Source organism: Acanthisitta chloris, unplaced genomic scaffold, assembly GCF_000695815.1.
Source record: "Acanthisitta chloris isolate BGI_N310 unplaced genomic scaffold, ASM69581v1 scaffold29796, whole genome shotgun sequence".
Lineage (NCBI taxonomy): Eukaryota > Metazoa > Chordata > Aves > Passeriformes > Acanthisittidae > Acanthisitta > Acanthisitta chloris.
In genome coordinates, this window is record NW_008679224.1 from 33,270 (window position 1) to 53,354 (window position 20,085).

The 20,085-nt window shown below is 45.7% G+C and overlaps 1 protein-coding gene across 2 annotated transcripts in view; it reads left to right on the forward strand.

The window, feature by feature from the left end:
- ARHGEF9 (Cdc42 guanine nucleotide exchange factor (GEF) 9) overlaps nt 1-20,085 on the forward strand; it is a 112,712-nt gene that overhangs the window by 33,157 nt on the left and 59,470 nt on the right. Inside the window, exon 2 of one of the 2 annotated variants that reach the window (XM_009077215.1) lies at nt 17,432-17,611. In XM_009077215.1, coding sequence (XP_009075463.1) covers nt 17,486-17,611 — 126 coding nt within the window. In that variant the 5' untranslated portion in view covers nt 17,432-17,485. Of the gene's footprint in view, nt 1-17,431; nt 17,612-20,085 lie in introns of those variants that run through there. The other variant, XM_009077216.1, reaches the window with a different exon arrangement.

Sequence of the window (20,085 nt, forward strand, 5' to 3'; positions counted from 1 at the left end):
ACAGCAGAGAGAGAAGTTCACTCCCATCCCACCAGCCTGGGTGGTGTTTTCCTTTCAGATAGGTAAAATGGAGCCTTTCTCCATTTCAGCCTCCCAACTCTCCCCATTATATATAACTAATACCTGTCTGAAACTATTTAGACTGTGTTAGCAATCTCTGAAATGGTAGTTTAGCTGAGCTTTTAACGGGTTTAATCTCTTTCTGGGTATTAATCCTTACAGAACCTCTGATAAAATTTGTTGCTTTTCTCTGAATCCCTCCCACGCTGTTGATATCTGTCTGGAATGAGTTGCTTCGTGCAGAACAAGCCATGGAGGAGGAACTGTTGCAGCCTCTCACAGATCTTGCTCCCATTTCAGTGCATTTGTGACTCCTCTCTGATTCCCTACCACCATTGCTCCTGTGATTCCTTGCCCTGTGAGCATCTCTTTCATTGAATTTGGGTTTGGAATGAGTTTGCTTCCTGTTTTATTAGCTCTGTTTCTTTGTTCTCAGATATATTCACAAGGTTTGTCTGTTTGATATCATCAGAGAATGGTAGTGAATAACATCACCTCTTCCACATTGCAGTGGAGATATAAAAGTATCAAAGACCACAACAAATGTTTGGTCTGGTTTCTTGCACTTGTTTTTTCTTGCTTTGTGCTACATTGCAGGATCCCTAAGCCTGTGTGACAGCAGACTCAACCTGTGATCCAGGTTATCAAAGGCTGCAGCTAAACTGGAGGGGAAATTAGCTTTTTTCCCAGGATGTTAGTGTGGAAATGACACCATCCCCTATGAGGCAACAGCAGACTTGGTACAGCTTCTTCTATCAAGTGATAGGTCTGGAAAAAACAGAACTTGAGCTGTGAAACCAACCAGCACACCTTGCCCAAACATATACCCAAGGGAAAATCTCCCTGTGGTTTTGAGATGTCCAGGTTCTTCCTGATTCCATCTATTATAGATGAAGGGGTTTTTTTTCCATCATATTTGGCCATGGTGCCACTTGCACTGTTCTTATACAACAATACACCCCTTGTCCATGTGTATTGCCACTGTGGTCAGATTTCTCCACTGTGTCAGCTCTTTTTCCATACTTCCCTTTGGATACCCTTCCTGGCTGCTCCAGCTGTGCAGTTTTGAAGGAAGGCAGCTCCCTTCTTGAGCAACACTGGCCATAAAAAATAATGTAAAAATTTTTGAGACTAGGACAATTTATTGTTTCCATGGCAGTGCTGTAGGAGGAAAAAAGCACTGAGGAGTGAGGTATGGAGTAGCAACAGAAACCTGGGAGAGACAATCACATTATGTCTTTCCTGTTTCTTTTTCTCTGAGTGTATCATAAAACAAAAGTGAATGAGGCAACTGGAGCTCCTATCCATTTTCCTAGGGCTTGTTTAAATGAGAATTTACTTCAACTAAAAGCTCCTTAGAGCCACTTAATTCTTCCAGGTGGAGTAAATATCTAGGCCAGTAGTAAAATTCCTTATGGGTGTCTACAGGAGGGTACTTACCAAGTACTTTCCTGAAGAGAACTTCCTGGGTGCCTTCAAAAAACAGTATCAGTTCTTAATGATGGTAGATTAGATAGTGGGACACGACTTGGCATAGCATTCTTAAAGTCTTGGGAATATTTGGATGTTGCTCCAATGATGAAAAGAGAAATGAAACAGGCTGCAGAGCAGGGAGGGTACATGCTCTGGTTTTCTACCATTAGTCAGAATAGCTCTAGCTAAAATTTTATTTCAGAGATCTGGGCATATTTCGCTATCAGTTGGTGTTATCTGCTGTGGCAGTGTTCATTGCAAAATCCCTGTGGATTCTCTGGGTAGATCTCTTTGCCATGCTTGTCTGATCCACAGTGCGGTTGATGTGAGCTGCCCATCACATGGCATGTCCAGGGGAAGTCCACACACTCAACTCTTGGGTTTTAGCTGAGAAAAAAATCACTGAGAGAAGAGTTGAAGGTGTTCCATTAGGTCAGAGTCTCCCACCTTCATTACATTGTCTCTTTTCTGAAAGATTCTATTCTAGAAACACTGATCCTTTAAGGAATCATTTAAGTGTTCTGAGTCGGGAAAACCTATTTCTGAAATGAACAGTAATTATATAGTGGAGATAATTGAGTGTGGACTGTTTGCCAGCCAAATAATACATAGTATAGCTGAAGCTGAGCCTGAGCAGATCCTTGGATGAGAATTCCTCTGACTAATGGACTCCGTCAGGCTCAACCATGACAGCTCCATTTGGGCAAGTTTCAATCTAGATCCAAGTTGGGCTGTCATTGTGCTCCCTCTGCTCAGTCTGTACCTGTGTGTACCAACCTCTTGGGATTGTGTTCATATTTTACACTAGTTTGGCTCTAAAAATGGAAAGCAGCATTGAAATTGGCTGAGACATCAGTCACTAGGTTCTGTATTCCTTGAAGGAAGAACCCAATGTATTTGCTGAATGTAGGCATGCAGGTGTTCCCGTTGACTTTGTTGTCACTACTCAGTGAGTGAGGACAGAGCCTCACAGTACAAACAAGGCTGGCTGTGCTCAGCAGTTAGGTGGAATAGTATTGCAGGGAAATGCCAGTCTTTCCCAGTTCTGGCCAGAGACTGGGGGCAGCAACAACCTCTTGCAATTTTGGCAGTCCTGGCAATGGATCAGATTAACTCTGCCCCAGCCCTAAAATGCATAATCTCCATCCAAGAGTTATAACTGCCCATCCCAGTGCTGTTCCTAGATGCATCTTTCCACTAGAGGAAAAGTTTAGATTGCTTTGGACATCTGACTGAGAGAAGTTGTTTGCTTTTCCTCAAAGTATGAGCCCAGGTGTCCACGAGCCTCCTAGGCTCTGAAGGATCATTTCTGAACTGAAGCCAGAGCAGAACATGCATTTAACCTGCTTCATGGCACTTTGCCATTTGCTTTAGTGGACACAGGGGCTTCAGTCAAAGGTTGGATTTGATGATCTGGGAGATCTTTTCCAACCTTAATGGTTCTATGAGTGTAAGTACTCAGCACATGGGGTAAGGGTTATCCAATTGCTATAAATGACTGTATTGCCAATGGTTATCCCAAACATGCAGGGAAGAGGGAGCCCAGCCCAAGCAGGAGCTCCATGCTGGGAGCCAGGGAAGACAAGCAGTGCCCTGCTATTTTCATGGAAATCAACCAGGGCTCGCTCCAGGACCCTTGTCGGTCAGGGACATGGGACAGGACAGGAGAAGGAAAGATTTCCCATACCATCACAGCCAGGGATTAACTTCATGTGAGTTCTGCTGCTGCCGGTTCTCCTGGGGTGAATCACATCCCATTATGAGCTGGTTGTTTTCACCCAGAGGCTGGTACGGATTTTATACACACTCCATTTGCCTTTCCCCTCAGATTGGAGAGCTGAGTTTCGTCTGGGTTTTTTTAAGCGTAGGTGTTTTAAAAGCAACGTTTTGGTTCACCTTTAGAGTTGCCATTTGACTTCTTTGTCGTACCACATCCTGATTAATGATTAATTGCAAAAGACATGTTGTGACTCCAGCCTGTGTCCTGGGGTGCTTGTCGCAGCAATGATGCACTAGGTGATTACTCACTACCCGTAACCTGACAGCTGTATTTCTTTCCTTGACTGGTTAATGACCTTGGCCAGGTACATGCATTGTGGAGATGTGTATGGTTGTAGGACATTGGGGATGTGCAAATTTTTCTTTTCCCTTGCGTGACCTTCATTCTACCTAAGCATGAGAAGGGAACTGTTCCATGAACAGATGGAGCATTATTTCTAGAGGTAGATGAATAACACACAAAATTATTCATTCAAAACCCCTTCAGACAACTCAGATGTTTGCCCTAAGATAGTGTTGCAAATCCTAGTGCAAATATCTGCTCACACAAACGTTCAATTCAGCTATCTTGAAAATTGTGCATGAATGTGATAGTCATCCAGTCCCAAAGCAGACTAGTGCCAGGGGACTTAATTGATCCATTAACAAAATTAGGAATAAGCATTATTTTAAGCAGTAGTTACAGAACAGATAGTTTGTAAGCAATGTATAGGCAAGTTAGACTAAAAAACGTTGTCAGGACATAGTAGGTAAAACCTGATAGCATGCAAACCAGGCTGTCAATGGATAATTCACCAAGGAGGAAAGGCTGCTAAAATCAGCAACATTTGCTGCAAGTGGTTTCCTTGGCTCTTGTTGTTCCTTAATGAATCGAATCTATTAGCCAGGGAAAACATCACGTAGTCTTGAAAAACAAATCATATTTGGATGCCTCTTTCCATGCATTTGGACCCATTTTAACATGAACACACTAATTATGCTGTGGAGATGATTTTGTTATGGCAGAAATGAAGCTGAGTTTGCAGCTCTAGCTGTTGAGCTCTGGAGTGTTGGAATAGGTATATGGGGAGAGATGCCTTTTAATTCCGTTGCCTTTCTCTTTAATATTTGTATCCTTTTACTTCACATGCAGCTTCAGAGGGCATTTTGGCTCCCTTGGGTGCAGAGGCAGAGGGCCTGGCTCTCTGGGCTCAGCAGCCTCAAAGCTGGCATTGATGTCAGAGGAATTTGCCGCCGATTGGTTTGAGGAATCGTGTCCATGGCTGAATTTGTACACAGATGGCAATGGGCTCCCAAATTCCCAGTCTTCATGACATGCTTTCTGATGCACAGGGAGCTGTATGAGTCATATTGCTCCAGCTATGGTCCTTTTGGATGGAAATTATACTTTTAAATATATACTGTGATTACATACAGCGGCGATGGACTCATTTGAAGGAGCTGGAATGCAAGCCATTAAGTTGAGTGGCTGCCATTATGTCCTGTGTTTGCCAACAGATAATAGACAAAGATACTTCATCTGTGACAGCTTTGCCCTCTAGACTTTGAATAGAATTATCTTGGTACATAACTGTTTTCTTCAGCACCAGCCAGGTGATAATTTTGTTATGCAAGGCAGCAAATGTGGCCTTGTGACTAGGTGAGGTGGGACAGCAAGGGGTGGGGCTTGCATGTGTCCTGTGCAGTGTGACCTGGAGACAGGGGAAGGGGACAGTTATACAATGGATGAGGTGGCACTGGTTTGGCCTGGTGGAGCCGCTGCACATCCCATCCTGCTGTCCACTGCCCTTTGGCAGCAGCATTTTGCACAAACTAAAATAAGAAATAATATGGCAGTGGCTTGGCTCACTCTTAGTAGGTGCTTGGGCAAAGCTCATGTTATATGCTCTGGGACTTTCAGGGTTCCTGCCAGGACTCTGAGCTCACAGGGGCATGGGGCAGTGGGGGCAGCTGCAGGGACAGGAGACAGGAGCAGGAACATGTTGATGCTTACAGCTGCGCTCTCTGTGCCATGAATTTCTGCTGCCCCCTGAGCAGCCCAGGAGACTGTGGGGATAACTCCTGTTCAAGATCAGGAGATGATGGCTTGACAGAAGACCTGATATTATGGGCTTTCCACCCTGTTTAACTGGAGCTGAGAAGTGTTGATCAAAGCTGTGGTCTAGCTGAGGGAGAGGGTTGTGGCAAGTGTCTGCCTTGAATTCCTCCTGTTAAAGGGGACATTTTGGCTGTGGCAGTTCTCCATAAAATCTGAGAAGCCATCAGACAGTGACTTCCATTCATTCCTAACTGAACTGAGAAAAGCAGCTTAGAGGTAGAAGGCTGCATATCCCTGTGCTGATCTGGCCAATCTATGTAATAGGCTTACAGGGTCTGATGGCAATCTGTGGGAGAGTTATGTGCATTTAACGAGCATCCATTCATTACCTTCCTGACGAGACAGCCTTTACATCCAGGGCTGTCCATTGAGCTTTCAGTGGGGAAAAGCTATGGTAATTCAACTCAATCAGAAGAGCCTAAGAACATCATGCCAGATACCACCTGATATCTCACTGGTGAAACCAAGGGGGCAAAGGGAGGTGCTGTGAGACAGCCCCTGCGGTGCCTCCCCTCTGCCTTCCATTGCCCTTTGTGCTGCTTCCCCAAAAGCACTGGGCATGGCTGGGTTTGCACTGAGAATATTCAATGTTTTCAAGGTCTGTGACTGATAGAATGCATAAGGCAAGGTGTTCTTGACCCAGGCCAGTACCCTGGGCAGCATGGGTGGTGAGCTCAGGGCTGAGAGGGCCAGAGGATACCACAGACTTCGGCTCAACAAGCATCTCAAGGGGAGAAGCTGCTTTACTCTTACTATTGGTGTTCTCTCTTTTGAGTCCTTCCTGTTTGTCCTCTCAGGAGTTGACGAGGGTGGAAGGTGAGATATAAGTGCAAAATGTGGTTGCTGTAAGAACTTGAGCTCTGCCTCACTGGGTTTGCTGTGCTGTTACTGCACGTGTAGGGTGGTGGATGGCAGAGGCTGGTTGCCCTGGTGTTTCATAGAATCACAGAACGGCTTGGTTTGGAAGTGACTTTAAAGGTCTGGTCCCAACACCCTTGCCATGGGCAGGGACACCTCCCACCAGACCAGGTTGTTCAAGGCCTTATCCAACCTGGCTCTGAGCTCAGGATGCCCATCACTGCTTTTTGGTCCAGACTTTTGTAATATTGGAAATCATAGGGAATACTCCTATTTTTGCTGCAGTGATTCTCATGAAGATCATGATTTAGGAGCAAGATGCTTTGTTTGGCTGTTTCTTATTCTGGGTGCTCATTCTAATTTTTCGTTTTGCTGTCTGAGATGGAGTCAATGGGCTTTTCACTGGGTGGCTCTTGGTTTGCACAAGAGCAGCTGGACAGGCTGTGCTTCCCACTGGCTTGGCTGGCAGTGAGCTGGGGCTGTCACTGCCCCTGCAATCACCCACAGCCAGGGGTGGTTTCTGGGGCTCCCATGTTGTTTCTCCAGCCATTGCTCACTTTGTGCTTGCATTTAATTAAACTTTTCTGTAAGCTTAGGGTCTGTGGAACAATCTGTAGATGTTGTTCCCCTCTGGGCTCATCTGCCACCAAGCCACTCCTCGACTGTGTTAGACATGAGCTGCAGGGACTCACCGTGAGAAATCAGGAGATCAGAACAGCAAATAGGGAGACTGAGCCATGAATTTATCAATGTAGAACATTCATCTGGACTTTAAACAGCCTGGGCATTGATTTTCACTAATAACAGCCACCACTTTTTAGGTTCCAGATTCTCATCACTAAAAATATCATTTTTGAAAAAAATTTTATCATTTTGGCCTCTTATTACAATACCGGTATATGGGAATTATGCATTATTGACTCTGTTAGTGAAGGTGTATTTTAATATGTTGCAGTCTAATGTGACATAATCCAGGCATCTATTTCATTTTTAAAAGGTGTTCTAAAACACACTGCAGTGACTCAGTCGTGAAGGGGCTCTTGCTGCCTGTTCTATGTCCTTGGCCATCCAGGAATAATGTTTCTGGTTTATATTAGTAGCCCTACGTTTGAATTAATTTTCTTTCATGATTTTTAGACCCTGACTAGCTGTGTCAGCTTTTATAGGACAAAGTATCTACTTAGGCTTTTGTTAGTTCTGGTCCTGTCATTTTATTCACATCACTGAATGCCTGGTTCTAGGTGAGGGAAGTCACTGGTGGTCCTGGTGTGTGTGCCTGGGTGCAGCTGTGTGTCCGTGTGCCTTCACCTGTGTGTCACCAGCTTTGAGGTGGCTAATGGCAGTTCTGCAACTTTACAGGGGTGAAGATACCACAACTAGGATGAGCAAAACCCTTTGTGAGGAGCTGTGTTGTGTTAAGTAGCAATTCACTGGGAGTAATTTGTGTGTTTTTCTCCTTAATTCTTTGTTGCTTTGGGAATTCCCATGCCCCAGAGTAACAGGTGATGTACATTTAAAAATAAGTAATCTCTAAAACATCAAGCACTTTTATTTTCCTTGGAGCAATGACAACTTTATCTCCTTTACCTGCAAAAACTGTTCAGTTTGAACTCAGTTTGCCTACAGTCAGCTGGTCTGCTCCCTGAAAGAGGCCATTTACTTTCCAGTTTCAATAAGGACAGGTAAAATGAGTCTAGATTTGGAAAAAAACCAGTCAAGTCTTGGTTATCCATAAAGGCATTTCGAGGTTGTGCATTAGCTACATCACAAGCTCAGGACTGTCTCCGTGCTGTGCCTCCATGCTAGGTCCCTTAGCCCAGGGCTCAGGTGCTCCTCAGCAGCCTCTTGCCCTTCACTGTATATTCCCAGAGCCTAATTTATGTGTATTTTGTAATACCTAGCTTGCTTATCTGCATTATTCTGCTCCTTGGGTAACTGAGAGCTAACCGTATCCCTCTTTCCATGCGTCCTTCCATGGCCCTAGTGCTTGCTGCCACAGTGAGCAGCACAGTGGGCCAGGGAACACTGCATGGGAATTGTGACTGCTTCCCCACCCACCCAGCACACTGCAGGCTCAGCCAGTGACACTGAACAGGGTGTAAGTCAGAGCACAGCTCTTGCCCTCTGGTCAGGAGGGATTTCAGTACAACTCCAGGTCTTTGAGGCAGTTACGGCCTTCGCTCAGGAATGTGTGGAGTCCCTTCACGGGGCAGGAGACTGGGATTTGTGTGGGTATTTTAGGTTTGGGTTGAAGAGTATTTAGGCATTTGTTTCCATGCTCTGTAATGAGGGATCTATGCTGACAGCCTGTGTTGGCCCTGAGTCCAAGGTGCCGGAAGCTGCTCTGGCTCTGCTTGACAAAAGGTGCTGTTTGCCCCAGAGCAGTTTAAACTTGTAGTTCCAAAGCCAATATCATAATTCATCTGAATTAAAAGATTATGGCTAGTGGTTATTTCTAATTACTCTGCATGAAAAGTATGTCATCAGGCGAGGGGAGGCTTAATGTGCCCCGTACGCAGGAGGGATTGGAAAGCAATTACAGTGACATAGGCACCATCAAAGTGCAGGGCTTGCCAGTGCTCCAGACCCGGTTAAAACCCACATGGACAGTGCTTTGTTGGGGTAACTCTGCCTTGTTACTAGTCCTTCTCCTCACTGCTGCCTTGGTTTTAGAGACACTTTCAGTTTTCCAGTCACCATATGTGGCTCTGTGTTGTGGCTGTTGTTATTAATAGGAATGACACGGACAATAACCATAATAAGGTGGAGAATAAGACTTAATATGGTCCCCTGGGGTTTGCTGCTTTCCCTTCTCTGAGGCCAGGTCATCTCCTGTCTGCCAGGTGGGATCTTTTCAAGAAAATTTAAATCAATGGAAAATAGAACAACCTAGTCGTAATGGACCTTTACATCTGCACGGGCTCTCCACCTTTAGACATATATATATATATATAGCTTCCAACCAAGTGTGACAGCCTTCCCAGAATATGGGGGTATTGGAGGCTCTAACTCCAATCAGCCTCTTTCAGCTGAAATCCAGCCATCAGTTAAATTCATCAAAGGGCTTGGAAGCAGAAAGTGAAATTCTTTGCCTTGCGCTTAACCTTTGGGTGATTGCACCTCTTCAGAGAATAAGCAAATCAAGTGGAACTGCCCTCCCATTTGTTTGGTGAATGAGCCGTGCGGCGATTCACTGAGATTTGGCATTATTCAGTTTGTATCGTTTCTGACGAGAGGTTTAAAAATAAATACAGACTCAAAAGGACTGTTGGGTGATTATGCAAGAGCAAAAGTACAGCGCAATGGGGTGGGGTGACGTTTTCCTGAACACTTCCTTTTGTCTGCTCCATCAGCCAAGTGACTCTGTCCTGATTGGGAAAACCAGCGAGGTGTTGGGGCAAAACATGGGGTGCAGCTCAGGTGAGCACCCATCACACCACTCCCCTCCTCAATCTGTGTGCCTGGGGCTCCTGTGAGGGCCTGGAAGTGGATCTCAGCAGAGCTGTGGATGTCCTCCTGGGGCCAGATCCAGAAGGTGCTGGCACTGCTGTCACAATAAACGGCACCACGATTACCAACCTCATCAGTCTGCGCTGTGTTACTGCTCATCAGGGAGCAATGCCATTAAAGCACAGGAGGTAGAGCAGTGTGAGGTGCCTTCCTTCTGGGAACACAGGAAGCAGAGTGGTGTTCTCAATTGGCTGGGGTCTGTGGATCTCTGGTGTGTCCTGTCCTGCTGGGGTTCATCTGAGTGCTGATTTCTTTGAACACCAGCTCTCTGTATATCCTTGTTTGAAGAAGTTTTGGCTGCTGTCATTCTGGAAGGGCCTGTTGAATACAGTGAGAAATCCTATTGTTATTTTACAGTGCTTTTATGTTGTCTGAATAAAGGGCATGTCTGTACAAGAGCAGTTTGAACAAATGGCATCGACTCACCATGTTTCTCTATCTCCCTTCGCAGCCTGCTCCTATTCCTGCATCCTGCTCCTGTGGAGGAGTACACAGTTTATGTAACACTGATTTGAAAGGGAACTACACAGAGCTCTAATTTTTTACTGTTATAACTCTATTGATGCAGTAATAAATGATCTAATAGAGAAATATTTCCCTGCCTTAACATTATTCATATTCCCAGAGGCCATGGTCCTGGAAAACTTTGAGGTACTTGAAATTTACTAAGAAGATGGTAACTAATGGTAGATTTATTTGGGTTTTGGGGGGGAAAGGTGGCTCTTTATTAAGTGCATTTTGGACTAATGAGAAACTCTGTGCTGTAAACCCAGTGCAGAATCTTGTGGGCTAACAATGATTATCCCTGGAAGAGTTGACAGACAGAGATAAGTGTGGTTTGAGTGGCCATTTTGTGCCCATTTCAGTCTCCAGGGACCACTAAGTCCCTGAGTTCTTTTTGAAGCTAACCCAGAAGAAGCCAGGAAGTGTTGATTTGTTGGGAATATTTGGCAAAATTTTGCAATAGTGATTTCACTCAAACGTGGTTCATCCTTGACTGCCTCACTGCAGGCAAGGGCTGAGGGGGAGCAGATGTTTGTCTCCAACTGTGCATCCTGGCTTGGGAAGTGGGCGAAGTCAGGGAAAATGTACCAGATGTGTCGGAAGCAGAGGCTTGCCCATTCCCCAGACTCTTCTTCCAAGAAGCCACGTCTTGTGGAGCTGGAGCAGAGTCCCTTTGCAGGGACACAGCTGGTTCATGGTTTAAACCATGCAGTAGCCAAGAAGAAGTTGCAGCCCTTGGTTCAGAGGTGACTTTGTAAATGTACTTTAGAAAACCATCCTAGGTGGTGGTCCTGCATGTTTTTGATCAGGATGTGATATGGATATAGACCATGAGATAGGAGGGGACACAACGTGTGGGACCTGCTGCTGCAGAAGGGTCTTTCGTGGCATCCTGCTTCCCTTCCAGTCCTTTGGCTCATACGGGTTTGCTCCAGGCCTGCCCTAGTAACAGAGTTAGTCAGAGTGATTACATTGTGTTCTGTAACAGGGAGTTGTTTCTCTTATTCCTTCTATTTTTTTTATTTTCCTGCTTGCTTCGACAGGGAGAATTATTTCATTTTGATAACAGTGCCACAGAGGCATGGCCAGAAAAGAAATTTGCAAAACCCAGAGTCAAACTACCACGTTTGAGCTCCTCCTTTACACTCCTTTGAAGCTCCTTTGTGCATTTCTGACAATCCTTCCACTTTGTCTAAGGTCTTTGGAAAGCCCAAGGGAAGGAGACAGTCGGGATCATTCACCAAACAGGCCTTTCTGAGCTTTCCCAGCACTGTTGAGGACAGTCATAGCTGGGTGAGCTGAGCAGAGGTTTTGCCATGACGTCCCATGGTGTATGTGCTGTGGTACAGCCTGCAGCACGCCTTCCATGAATGACATCCATGATATCCCAGGGTCAGGTGTGCTTGGCTGGCACGAGCTTCTGGCACTGCATCCAGAGGTCAGGACTTGTGGAGTCCTCTGAAACCCTTTTTTACTGTTTGTTGTTGCCATTTTATTTTGGCAGCACCTTTAATGTAATTCAGTATTTCCAGTGGCCATGTTCCATCCTGGAAATGACACCAGACTAGAAGAGAAAGCAAAATCCTCACAGACCTTAACTAGGAACAATTTAGTTCCTTTCCAATGGCTTTACTCACTGTTGTAAAGCATTCACCTGTTGTACTTGAGTGTTGGGAGTGTCTTAAATAGGCATCTGTAGAGGAAGGGCTTGCAACTGAATTATTGGAGGTTTGCAGAGCTCTTTGGAAACCTGTGGGGAAAATCCCTGGGAAGGCTGAGGTGTAATAATACCCCCTGTACTTTGTCTGCTCCAGAAATGTGCCAGCTGTGCATATAATTAGAGAGACCATTGTCTTTCTTTTCTTTTTTCTTTTCCTCATTAAGTCAATTTATTTGTGGTGCGTGGACGTGGAAGCAACCCCTCATCTGTCTGGCCTGGTACTTACCCTTGCCCATGCCAGGTGTTTGCCGAGAGGTGAGGTTTGCCCATGATGAGCAATGACTCTCCCAGTAGTTAACCTGGTCTTCTGCCAACTGAGAAAGTTTTTTCTTCACCCCAGAAAGTGCTCTGCAGACTGCTGTGAAACAGGCAACATTATTCCCAGGTCTGTTGTTTCGAAATGCTCCTGGGCGTTTCTGCACTGAGGTTATGTGGTGAAAGCATCAACAAATTTTCTCTTCGGGCTCTTTACTTTGAACAACCAGCTGACAAGAATAATTGACTTTAGTAGGAACTAGGACTTCCATATGAAGACAGGCAGTGTTCAGGGTATGTGAAACCAAATGTATGTGTCACTTGCTGTGTTTCTTCTACCTGCCTCCCTCTTCTTACGGGCAGGACACTTCTCCCACATACCTAGGTCCTCATTGCCAATTTGAAAGAATTTTGTGAATTCTTCTGGTAGGAGCAGAGAACAATTTAATTTCCGAAAAACCTTCACCATACAGAAAACTATTATGTCTGGGAGAGTGTGATTTAATATGTGACTATTCCTATTGAGATTATTATTGTTAAATCCAGTTCTTTTTTATCCCATTTTAGCAATGGTCAAATTGTAGATGGGAAGAATATAAGGTGTTGGAAGTGTAAACTCTGCATCACCCAGTTAAACACAGAGCAATAGTAATTTCTAGGGCATGATTCACCTGACTGGAAGGTAGATTGCTGAAATAGCCGAGATGAATCACACTCCAGATGTGTCTCTTTCTCTTCACTGCTTATAAAGGAGTCCAGACAACTGTCTCAGCTGCTGTGTGGTAGACATCTAACATTATGGGAGATAAGTGCCTTTCAAGGCCTTTGGCTGAATGTGTCTTGACCAGAGCGCTAAGACCCAGCTTAGAAACCAAGACACGTGAACTTTCTGGAGTGAAAAGCTCCTATGCTGAATTCGCTCAGAAAATAATATTTCATCCTGACCTTTCTCCAGTTTGTCTTCTCCTGCTGCTGCAGATGTCAGGTTCTGTCTCCATAACCCTGCCCTGAGAGAGTTGGATGGCTTCACAGATGCAGCAAGATGTCTTGCAGAATAAATTAAACTGGATCTTTTAATTTTAGGTTCTGACATTCTCTCAATGTACTCAGCATGTGTGATGGCTGGAACTTCAATTCTGCCATCCCACTGCTGTCCTTTTTATACAGGCTGAACTGTACTTGTAATTTGGAAGGTCAAGGCTTGTTTGCAGGATTCCTGGCATGTGCATGCCTCCCTTGGGCTAACAGTAAGGACCAGGGGCTGGGAAGGACTAGCCAAAGGGGCCTTTCTTCAAGAACTTAGAGCTTTTCTCCTTGAGTATCAAGAAGCACCTTGAAAAAACACTTCAGCTCCTGACATCCACTGAAAGCACCTTCCAGACCCCTGCATTAAATGCAGAAATGTCATTCCCCTGTCCCTTTCTGTCTCTCTGCAGTCCCTGCCAGCTCTTGCCACTGGCCAAGCCATGCTCCTCGGAGCTGGGAATGTGTGCCTCAGGCTTGGAAATGCTCTTCTGTGAAGTAGGCCAGGAGGATTTAAAACACAGTCCCTCTGAAGTTTGGTTTCAGTGACGTTTCTGTGGCAGTTTGTGCCCAGAACTGCCTGTGTGTGAAGTGACAGCAAAGTCTATGTCAGCTGAAGCAGAAACAGCAGGAACACAGCTCCTGCGTAATAGCTCTGTTCCTGGTTCATCATCAGTGAAAAATGGACTAAAATACCCAATGGCATTAACAAAAGGAACAAGTGTCAGGCCAACCCGATTCATTTTTTGACAAGAAAACTGATTTCTAGCCAAAGAGCATGTACTCTACTGCATTTACTTAGATAAGAGGAATGCAAGATCACAGTGAGCCATGAGTGGGAGGTGGCCATGGAGAAAGGGGGAGATGTTAGGTATTACTGCAAGATTTCTCTGACACTGGAATAAATATTTCATGATGTTTCACAAATCTCTGGTAAGGTCTCTTTGGGAATAGCATTTACAGTTCTGGTCATTTGTGTTCAAGGAAGTTGCAGGGAAAGTATCTGGATGCCTAAAAGGGCTGGTGAAATGCCCAGGGGAAGGAAGAGGTGTGGGCTAAGACAAGAATGGCAGAGCAGAACTTGCTTAGCCTGGGAAACCACACCTGGACGGTGTGCATAAATACGGCAGAGGGGACGCACTTGTGAAGGAGAAGAGCTCAGTCCTGGCAGAACAACAGATGACTGTTAACTAGGCTTGAATATACTGAGGGGATTTCTTCAGCTGTGAAGTCTTTGTCCTATCAAGATCTGGCTTGGGGTTCTTTGTGTTTAAACTGATTCATGTTTATGAGTGTATCCAGGAACGTTGATTTAGAGCAGAGCAAGGGGTTGTGAGGAAGCACTGAAACATGTCACCACCTGGGCTGAGCATTCGGATGTTGTGCTGGAAACAGAAATCAGTCTTTATAACTGTTATTTTTCCAGACAAAGCTACTCTACGCTGTTGAGTGGGGGCCCAGAGCTGGAGTGAACTGAGGTCTATCACCATCTGACTCCATCCAGCTGCCTCTTATTTGTAAGGGTCCCTCTGGTGCCCAGCTCCTTCCAGCTCTGTATCAAAAGCCCAGATGTGAGACAAGCCCACGCAAAAGCAGGAGATGCCACTGCCATGAGTTCAGCCGTCGATTGGGTCTGTTGCTTGACTCTTGGACAAGAGCTTGTTATTCATATGTGCCTTGGCTTTCTGTCTGCAGTTGGGGGATTCTGTGGGGCATATGGATGCAATTCCCCTGTATGATACACAAAGGGGCCATGTTTCTTTTACAGCTGATTTTGAATTAGAAAGTACAGTTTCTCAATGGAAATAAGAGGAACTTTGTTTTACTTTGCTGCAGGTACAAGAGAGGCCCAGTGACTAGATCCATCTGGGTTTTGAGGAGGAAAGGCATTGCCAGGTTAGGTCTTCATAGATCTTGTTGATTTGTGTACAACTGCCTCTAATAACTGAAGAGCTGGAACTGCAGCTGTAATTGTCCCAAACAAAAAGAGCTCAGTTTCTTAAAGGAAAGCCAGTTCAAGGCAAGTGATAAATTAGGTCCTTTAATCTGTTGACTGGATTGCCTGTAGGACCTCGTATGTTCCTCTGTGTGTATTCCGAGTGCTAGAAGGTTCCCTGCAGCAGTGCTAGAAGGTTTCCTGCAACTTCTCACTGTGCAGGTAGTGATTAGCAGGCGTTTGGAAGGCCAGACTTGGAAAAGACCCATTAAGAGCTCTCTAACCCTTGCCAGCACTTCCACACTTGCATAACAGCTGTGATGGGTTATTGTCTGTGTGCTTTGTGTTCCCTGCTGAAAGCGAGAGGACACTGTGGCTGTTAGAGTCTCGCCGTGTGGAAAGTCTGGAATGGTCACAGCACTGAGCTCTGTGTTTGTGAGCTGAAACTGTGATTTGGAGGTGAGCCCAAGTCCATGTTCGGGGTGCCTCAGTGGCAGAATTAATGAACGAGGTTCAGGATGGCTCTGACAAGCTAATAAGCATATGGGTAAAGGCTGTATTTGCCAGGGCAGCCTCACTGCTCAGTGCAGAGTTCCTGCAGTGGTCTAAACATAAACACAATTTATTACTCTGTTAAAAAATACACAACTGTCATTCAGAGGAGCAGTGGGTGTCCCGGGCATGGATGGATGGTTTGTCTTGTGGAAGCACGAGCGTCAGTGTTCACATGAGTCCTTCCTGCCAGCATTAAGCAGGACTTTTATATCTGTCAAACTCCGTGGCTTTCAGGGAAGGAGAACTGGTCAGTGCAACGGTGCTGGCCTAGCTCTAGGGCACTGCATGCTCCATATGGAGCAGTGTTCTGTAGGTCCTGTCAGACACCAGTCTGGCCTCAGTCCAGTTTCCAGCAGGCAGGTATCTGCACCGTGCAGACTGGCACAACAGCCAGTGCCAGCAGGTTTCCTATGGGCAGAATGAGGTCTGAGCATGTCGTGAGCTGGGCTGTGCTCCAGGTCAGGTCTGAGGTAGGGCAGCAGGGTGCCACCATGCCCTCCCAGCTGCTGGGTAGCTTGAAGGTGTCAAAAGCAAGGGAACTTGTAGTTTCAAGAAAAAAGTGTTCTTTTAAATGTGTTCATTACCTTTGCTTGGATTTACATGGAAAGCTTTCAGAGCCTCTGACACTGCAACTGACCAAACTTGCTCTGAGGTGAAAATTCCTTTGCCATCTACCATCACTTGGTTTTAGGACCATAGAATCATCAAAGCTGGAAGAGACCTCTAAGAGCATCAAGTCCAACCGTTAACCTGTCACTCTGGTGTGATCCCTAAACCCTAAACCATATCTTGCAGCACCAGGTCCATCCAGATGCCTCGTAAACACTTCTGGGGATGGTAACTCTACCACCTCCCTGGGCAATATTCCAGTGCCTGACCACCCTAATACCTAATACCTAATCTGAATCACTCCTGTCTCAGTTTATGGCTGTTCCCTTCCCTCCAGTCACTGCAGGCAGGACAGACCATCTCCCACTTCTCTACAACCCACTTTCAGGTAGTTGTAGAGAGCCATGAGGTCACCCCTGAGCTGCCTCGTATCGAGATTGAACAAACCCTCAGCTGTTCCTCAAAAGACATATGTTGTTTTGCCATTTTTGGGAATTATACATGATGCTAATGGAATTTTTCCTGAAAGCCATGTACCTGGCAGATGTGGGACAGACCATCTCCCACTTCTCTACAACCCACTTTCAGGTAGTTGTAGAGAGCCATGAGGTCACCCCTGAGCTGCCTCGTATCGAGATTGAACAAACCCTCAGCTGTTCCTCAAAAGACATATGTTGTTTTGCCATTTTTGGGAATTATACATGATGCTAATGGAATTTTTCCTGAAAGCCATGTACCTGGCAGATGTGCATGCTCCTAACACAGCGTGGCAGTGGGAAGGAGGTGCTGCTGTCCCATGTGTAGGGCCAGGACCTGAGAGGTACTGGATATCGCACGTGGAGCTCGCTTCTGTGGCATGGTTGGGAGCAGGATGGTGGGCTGTGGGAATGGCAGAGAGACGATGACATGGTGTTGAGAGTGGAATTGCCAAGGATTGGAATGAAGGAAAGTTGTTCTACGTTGGCTGAGTGCTTTGTGGTGTGCTGCTGATGTGCATGTGCATGTGTCGGGGATCCGAGCGTTTATTGACTGTGTTTTTCTGTTTCCCAAGCTGATCAGTGGTGGTTCCATTGTAAGTGCTGAGGCAGTATGGGATCACGTCACCATGGCCAACCGGGAGTTGGCGTTTAAAGCAGGAGACGTTATCAAGGTCCTGGATGCTTCCAACAAGGACTGGTGGTGGGGTCAGATCGATGATGAAGAAGGATGGTTTCCCGCCAGCTTCGTGAGGGTGAGTGACTTTCTTCTTTTTACTGCTATAATGAATCACTGCTGACACTCAAGAGTGTCAATGAACTGAGATGTTCCTGTGTTTATTCTCACTGATGCTTATTTCCACCGTGCCTGTTTTCTGTCCAAAAACTGGGGAGCAAAGAAGGGTTCAAAAGAAATGAGTGGGATAGAGGGAGGCCGGAATAGGTGTTGGCTCTGTTTTTTATGCTCTTGGGATATGGAGTGGCCTTTGCTGTGTGTCTGTTGTAGCCTCTGTCCTTCTTCGACAAATCCCATCCCTGGAGTGTTCAAGGCCAGGTTGGATGGAGCTGGAGCAACCTAGTTTAGTGGAAGGTGTCCCTTTCCATAGCAGGGGGTTGGAACTGCATGGGCTTTAAGGTCCCTTCCAACCCAAACCAGTCTGGGATTCTATGATTCTACTAAATCCAGATCAGTATTGTGTGGGATGTGAGTAGGCTGTGATTTGGTGAGGCCTGAAAGTTCACACCAGCTTCAGGGGACCTGCATTTGGAAGAGCTTTCTGGCCTGCATATGTCATAGGGAGGTGTCAGCCTTCCCCTTTCCCAAAACAGTGCTACATCTTGACTCTTCAGCAGTTTTGGATGTAAAATTAATTCACTTATTAGTCTGTTACTAGCTCTGAGTATTTTTTAAGGAGACAAGGAACCATTTTGTCTGGTTTTCTGCTGTAGCAGGTGTTGCTGTACCAACCACCTCCAGTGGAGATCAGCCCTTTACAAATAAGGGGAATTTAAGCACTTAATGGTTATTTTTTTGTGTCAAGTGTGTTAAAAGTGCAAAGGAGTAAGAAGATGCCCTTTCTGCTATAGTCAGCTCCTGCCATGTTATTTGGGCACTCTTAAGCCTTCCTCGGGAGTCAAGATGTCAGCTCTGACCTTCTGCCCTTCCTTCTCCCCTCCCTTCTGCCAAGGGTTCATGAGGCAGGATCTGGGATTTAATTCCCATAGAAGCTTAGGGGATATGGTTAAAAGAATGAAGATTTCTTTTGCCTTGTAAAATCATGTGAGAGATAACTCTTTTGCTAGCCAATTTCACTAGGTCTTTAGTGTCAAGGGGAATACTGTTCTTCCTGAAACATGCACTGAAGACCATGCTGCATCCCAAGGAGATTCTGTGTTTGCACACTTCATCTGGGAAATAGCTATATGGATTAGGAAAACTGGGTTAAAATATATGATCTGATGTTTCCTAGTGATGTGCAGTGACCACCAACAAGAAATCCAGACCTTTGCTTGCTGCTGCCTCCCCAGCATACAATTTTTTCCCCTCTGGTACTCATAACTCAGCTCTTGTGTCTCCCTAAAGTCTGACCAGTGCCAAGAGCAAGAGTTTGGTGACTGGAACTGCAGCGTGGGCTGCCTGAAAAAGTTTATGCAGTTATTCTGGCCCAGAATAACAAATAGTGTTTGGCATTTTGTGAGTCTGACCCTGCAGCCAACAGAGGCAACAAGTCTGGATAATGGATTTGTATCAGGTGTGATCGAGGTGAAAACCTTCTTGCAGAAGCACTCTCATCTGTGTTGCTAGCACATCTTTTCTGTGCTGCTTCTGGAAGGGCTGAACGAGAACAATCTGCCTCATTATTTTTACTTGATTTAGAGACTGAAATATTCTGGGCCAGTTTAACTTCTCAGTGCATTGATCAGTGCTGTTTTCTTTGTGATCCTGGGGAAAAGATTTAACACCCCTTTTTGTGTGATGTCGTAAACATACTGTTCACAGTAGGTTTAAGAACAGTCTTGTTTTGCACTATCCTGTTTTCTAAAAACACCACACCAAACAGCTAAATGAAGAAGTCTATTTAAGGCCCAAACCCATGGATCATTCAGCTTGGCTGAACTCTCCATCTCTCCCTACACTGTTCAAAGGCTGGAAGGATGATTTTTAGAAACTGGGGAAAAACAAAGGAGAGGAATCAATGAATCTCAGAGTGTTGTACAGGAATGTCTGATCGATATCCTGGAACAAACCCTGGTGCTGAGGATCAAAATGACCTTACTGGGCAGGTTTCTTGCCCATTCTGTCCAATGTCACAACCCCCCAGCTTGACTTTACTCCCACAAAATCAATCATTACATCAGCTCTGCAGGAGTCTGCCTTGGGTATTCCATCTAGGAGACACTTGTTGAGGGCAGGCTAGGATGAGCCGCGTGCCCCGGGACCGACGGATGTGCTCCCAAAGGGAAGCACTGCATGGCTGTGCTGCCATGACTGAGAACTAATATTTAAAAGTAAGAGTTCTGGCCCATTTTGTCTAGCTCTGCAAGGGAGGCTGCAGGGGAAGATTTGCCCCTGGGGTTTCCAAAGCAGAGCTGCCTCCCCACGCAGCCACCAGCCTAGCACTGCTTGTCCTGGGCTGAGGCAACAGCTGCCATTTGGGCTGTCATGTTCCCCTCCCCTCTCCTGGCTGAGGGTGCTTGCTTGCCTCTTCAGTTCTATTCTTGCACTTCC